This window comes from Betta splendens, chromosome 10, assembly GCF_900634795.4.
Source record: "Betta splendens chromosome 10, fBetSpl5.4, whole genome shotgun sequence".
Lineage (NCBI taxonomy): Eukaryota > Metazoa > Chordata > Actinopteri > Anabantiformes > Osphronemidae > Betta > Betta splendens.
In genome coordinates, this window is record NC_040890.2 from 4,066,631 (window position 1) to 4,072,728 (window position 6,098).

The window sequence follows — 6,098 nt, forward strand, 5'->3', positions numbered from 1 at the left end:
CAGGTACCTCACGTGAAAAGAGTTAGTTATGAATCTATGATAAACAGTAGACAGTGAGCTTGTTATTGCCTTTTGTGAGACAAGAGTGACAGAGAATGATGAATAGAGATAGACCTGAGGGCCGAACGGCAGCCGGCTTGACCTCAATGTGAGTGAGAGCAAGTTTGGTGGAAACATAGTGAGGGAGCACATACAAATACTAAGCTACTGAGTCCAGCCTGTGCAGTGACACGCAGTCGTGTTGGACGTTCGGATGCCAGCAGTCAACAGTTGTTGGAGCTGTGCTCTTCACACACCAGATCCATGTAAAGGACGTCCGCTGATCGAGCTGTGCTCCCTCTGTCAAGCATCACAACAGAAGCTCCGTGTGATCCAGGCTGTTATTCATCAGACAGGACTATCACTCCCAATCCACCATCAAGGAGCAGCCTCCCTGGGCTCCACCTGATGGATCATTACAGCATCTACAACAGGCTTCCAGGAGCCCTTAGGGGAGCTACGCGTTAGTTACATCATCAGCTTTGACCCAGCAGTGATTCACGCAGTAGTTCTAGATCTGCTCCTTCTTTAGTTATTAATCCTCCTTCCATATTTCCTACAAGACCATCTCCTCCTCTCCACTGATTTACCACTGGGCTCCCTCCCATAACCGCAGCTTCCCTCTGTCCGGAGCAATGTTCTGTTCCATACATCAGGCTCCGTCCTTGGTACCTCACTACTGTACCGCGCGTTAAAATTGGACTCATAACCATGAATCTGTGCTGCAGTCACTCACGCATCTGACTCTCTCTCTCTCTCTGTCCTTCTAGAGTGCAGAGATCTGACCTTTCTGCCAAAACACTGACAAGACAAACACGGTAAATAGAAGATTGAGATTGTTGAAAAGAATGAGTAGAACTAAAGAATGATTGATGAAAGGTGTGATCCGGCAGTTGATTCTAAACCGGGTAGATTCTGATGCATGAAGTGAGTCTGGACCACTCCTAAAGGAAAGAGCACTGGGGCAGCAGCTGTGGGTCAGGAAGTTATGGGAAGTTGTGAGAAGTTATGGAAGGTTATGGGAAGTTATGGGCTTATGAGGTTGAGGAGACTCACTATGGACGAGAGCGACTAAATCATCTACATGCTGCAGCAACGCACAAGCTTTATGATGACAGGTTGATTACACTTTGTCTCAAGGCCTCAAGACAATCGCACAGAAGCCCTGACATAACCTGGTCCTTATTTACAGAAAGAGACTAAAATAAGTTTGTAGCCGAAGATTAAATGTACTGTAACATGTCAGATGTGTTTTCAATCAAATAACATTTATTCATAGCTTAATTTTCTGTCCAATACACAATTCAACACAAAGACTACACTAAAGTTAAACCCAGATCAAAACACTGACCTCATACACACGCCATGAAGAAAAATTAGCTATAACCATAAGCTATACTGCACATTATATCCTCCAATTACTGCAAATGCTACAAAAAATACTAGAAGAATACTAGAAGAAAAGAATTGTTAAAAGATGGAAGCTCCATCATCATTCTCTGTAGAGAGCATGGTTTCAAATGTTTAGTAATGTAAACAGTTTAATCTAAACTCTGATCATAGATACAAACAAGCTATATATATATGTCTATATAGGATCACTTCTCATAATTTTACTAAGGCACATGATGAAGCTGCCAGGACGCAGTAGGTGGTGAAACGAAAGAAGTCCAGTCCATGACTCAACTGATGTGTCACAAAAGCTTAAATCATTGAAGATCACTGAATAAAAATTAAAACAAACCAAAGTCATGAAACAGGGGAAATGTCAAAATTAATATGAGCCGTTACATTTGAGATGGTGATAATTAAGACAGTTTAATTTCTTCCTTTTCTTCTTATTCATGGCATATGTTAGATTTGATTAAAACTAAAACAGCAATGCTTCATAAACAGAATCACAGCTAAATCACAGCTGAATCACAGCTAAAAGACCGAAGTCAACCAAACGTATTGACAGCTCATAGAGTCCGGTCTTTTAGGAATAGGTTCCACACAGCATGACAGCAGAGCTCCAGCCAAGCACAGACAGGGTCCAGAGGGGTGTGGGCCGGGACGCAGCCCCAGAGCTGTTCAGAAGGTACTCCACCCGAGACCAGGACCCGTTGTTGGGCAGCGGGTCCACCCCCAGACTCCAGCACATCAGGTTATAGATGTCCACAGAGCGGATGGGAGCCGCCCGAAGGTTCTGCTTGAAGTCTGCGTGAAATGTACGAAATGATATCCATGATGAAAACGTCATGCTGACAGCGACAGCAGTTACCTCTCTTCCACGCGTGTACATTACCTGGTCCAGTGGCCAAAAAGAAGCCTCTCATGTCCAGGAACTCGTTGTCATAACCGTGCCAGCCGTTCTGAAGCGAGGCCGCTCCAGACGCGTTGGTCCAGAATGGGAGGCTCGCTTTATTCTGGAGAGGAAAAGCCACAAGCCCAGTCACTAACAACTCAAACTCTTTTATTCTCATCAGACGTTTTTTTTTTTGGTTCTATGTAACAGCAAATGAAAAAAACCTTTGTTTTAATGACACATATGACGCAGGATGTGTTACCTGAATGATGAACCAGCCTGGCTCAGCCACCAGAGTTAAGGGGGAAACGAACCTCCCTCCTCTGTAATGGAAGCGCTCAGGGACGTCGTGCCTGGTGTAAGTCTGCATGTTAGGGACCTGGGACAAGGCGGCGTACACCTGGCGACCAACACACACATACTCTTAGTCACAAGCACCGGCTTTACACTCACGTTTCCAGCATGTCTGTAATTAGAACCTTCACTACATACTTTGCTGATAATAATTTCATAATCACTAGTTATTATTGAAGCTGTCCAGATCAGGTTCTTGTTCTACTCCAGTGAGCTCCAACACGCGCGCATGTCTTGTGGAGGAGAGTTTATGTTTGTCGACCACAGTACGGAGCTGGAGTGTTACGGTGAGGAGGCAAGAAGTGGAGCCTCTGTTCAGACCAGTCAGAGGCTGCTCATGGCTTTGCTCGTTCTATTTAACATAACTTACTGTACAGATGACCTGTGTACGTTATCATGTGAGCTTAGAAGCAGAGAAGGTGGTGGCGATGAGTTAAACAACGTACTGTTGAAACCAGATCATCACCGCCGTGCTGACGTGTGTCCATTTCAAGTAACTCAGACATCTACAGTATCTCTCTCTCTGTCCTGGCCCAGATCACCAGAACAATTTAACTGACTTGATTCAGAACCAAACTCAGAACAGATTAATTTTATAATTCTTAACATAAAACAGTTACCATTTTTCTTTCTTATAAGCATAATGAGTGTGGTCTCACCTCTTGGTACTTGTTTTCTCTGGGCCACAGACTGACCACAGAGCCTCTGTCCATCATCTTAATGATGTCTGTCATGTTGATGTACCTCTCCAGCTCTATGACCTTGTCCATCCACTTTATCTGAGTCATCCCATGGTCTGAAAACAGCATAATGTTCAGCTGGTTCATCATGTTCTTCTCCTGCAAGAGTTCAACAATTAGTAGAAACCAAACTACTTAAAAAGGTAAAGTATATCAATAAAACATGCCCATGAACTAATACCATCAATACTGACTTTGATTTTGTTGTTGAGTGCTTGCATGGCGAGGTCCAGATGCTGCACAGCTGCTCTGACCTGGTCAGAGTCTGGACCAAAGTGATGGCCCTCCACGTCTATTCGCTCATAGTATACAGCTGCCATGTCTGCTGTACCTGACCTACACACACACACACACACACACACACACACACACACACACACACACACACACACACACACACACACACACACACACACACACACACACACACACACACACACACACACACACACACACACACACACACACACAGGTCTTAGTTTTTTTTTCCAGGGCCTGGTGGTGAAGGCAGGAGTCTAAGTGAAAACTGTTAGACCTCACTCTCCTTGGACACTTGCTCTAGCTGTTCCAGGTTTGTCCTGTCCAGCCAGTTCAACATGACACCTCCATTGATACCCAAGTAATCTTACTCTACTACTTTACTTCATACCCTTCACCCTTTCTCTCATTTCAGCCACTTGTTTCTGGGATCTGGTCCTTTTATTCATGACCCACATGTAAGAGAGAGACATGGACCGATACACCAGTCAGTCTTCCCATCTGATGTGTCATCCATCACTTACTATTGAATCAAACTCCAAGACACTTGAACTCCTTCACTTGTGGCAGGACCCCCACCCCCTTCTCAGGTTAAAAACCATGGCCTCAAACACGCAGGTGCTCGTTCTCATCCCAGCTGCTTTACACTGGGCTGCCAATCACCTTCAATAAAAGCTGAAGGCTCTGGTCTGATGAAGCCATTAGAACATCTGAAGAGATGGAACCCAGTGGTCAACCAGAGCCCCTCTGTCCTCTCGCTGCACCTAGACAAAGGCCAGAGACTGACAGACGCAGAGATGCTTTGCTAACTGCAAACTTAAGGTTTCCCACCCAGTGACAGCTGCGAGAGGCTCCAACAAACCCTCAACCCTTGGAAGGACTAGCAGTTTGATAAGGGATGGATGACTGAAGACACATTTCTGGGTATATAAACAAGATGATAACTGAATATTTGTTCATTAGTTTGAAGAAGAATCTGCATCCTTGTATTTTATGATCACTTGCTTGTTTACATTAAGTCTATAACTAACTGCAATATGAGTGTGCTTGAAAACCACCACATCACAAACCAGTGAGCATCCAGGACTCAGACAGAGAGACAGAGGACATTTTGCAGGGTGTTCACCTGAACCACAAACTGGACTGGACTAATAACTCTGTATAAGAACGGCATCCACTCTCTGAGGAGACTGAGGTCCATTGGAGTTTGCAGGCCCATGTTAAAGACATTCTATGACTCTGTGGTAGCCTCTGTCATCCACTTTGCTGTGGTCTGCTGCGGAGGAGGCAGCACAATACTGAACAAGCTGGTGAGGAAGGCCAGCTCTGGGATGTCCACTGGACTCTGTGGAGGAGGTGGGTGAGAGGAGGATGTTGGCCAAGCTGACATCCATCATGGACAATTCCTCTCACCCACTGCACCAGACTGTGGATCAGTGGAGACTGCTCCACCCACAGTGTAAGAAGGAGCGGTACCAGATCCTTTATACACACAACTCAACAGTCTGACAGAACACAATTTAGGACATTGTTAGTACTATATGTGTACATCTGTTCTATGTATTATCGAACCCCTTTTTTAGTTTCTAGACTGTTTCTAACCCTCTTTGTGGCTGCTCTGGCAACCGAATTTCCCCACTGTGGGACAAATTAAGTTTTCTCTTATCTTATCAAAGAGCATTTATAAAGAAAAAGCTTGGATCTATAGGAAATCACAGGTGTAAGTGGTTGGTCGTTACCTTAGAGCATTGAGAGCGTTCTCTATAGAATCTGTGAGGTTTTTCTCTGAAGGGTTGTACACATATTCTTCACAGAATGATGGACAGACACCGAGAATGGTCACCTCACAACCTGAATACACACACACACACACACACACACACACACACACACACACACACACACACACACACACACACACACACACACACACACACACACACACACACACAATGGAATGAATTTATACACAATAACAAAGTGTGTGTGGCACGAGTTTCTTGTGAGGACTTGTTGGTTCTCTTCCCCTCAAATGAACAGGGTGTGAGCTGACGTATTAATAATAAATAATAAAATAAATAATAATAAAATAAATAAATAAATAAATAAATAAATAAATAAATAAATAAATAATAAATGCTTAAACTAAATAATTCCAGGCCATGTTGGCTTGAAGGGAAAGGTCCAGAAGTATAATGCTGCTGTGCTCAGTACAGTGCAGAACCCATCTTCTGTTCCTGCAGTTGAGTCAAAGCTCAACTTCAGTGACTTCTGTTGTGCTTCTGTTCAGACTGTACTGATTATGTCCCTGCCACTCTGAGGTCAAGGTGGTGTTGAAAGTTTGTTCCCAGGATGTATTACGGTGGATTCCTGTGCCCTGATTATGACTTCCTCCCTCCTTTACTATTATAATTTCTCTG

The 6,098-nt window shown here is 44.1% G+C and overlaps 1 protein-coding gene across 1 annotated transcript in view; it reads right to left on the reverse strand.

Annotated features, from left to right (window-relative positions):
- Positions 1–1,286: 1,286 nt before the first annotated feature.
- enpp6 (ectonucleotide pyrophosphatase/phosphodiesterase 6) overlaps positions 1,287–6,098 on the reverse strand; it is an 8,988-nt gene continuing 4,176 nt past the window's right edge. The window contains exons 3-8 of the mRNA XM_029165480.2: positions 5,418–5,529; positions 3,615–3,756; positions 3,340–3,519; positions 2,589–2,726; positions 2,327–2,447; positions 1,287–2,238 (exon numbers count right to left, since the gene is read on the reverse strand). Coding sequence (XP_029021313.1) covers positions 2,018–2,238; positions 2,327–2,447; positions 2,589–2,726; positions 3,340–3,519; positions 3,615–3,756; positions 5,418–5,529 — 914 coding nt within the window. The 3' untranslated portion in view covers positions 1,287–2,017. The remainder of the gene's footprint in view (positions 2,239–2,326; positions 2,448–2,588; positions 2,727–3,339; positions 3,520–3,614; positions 3,757–5,417; positions 5,530–6,098) is intronic.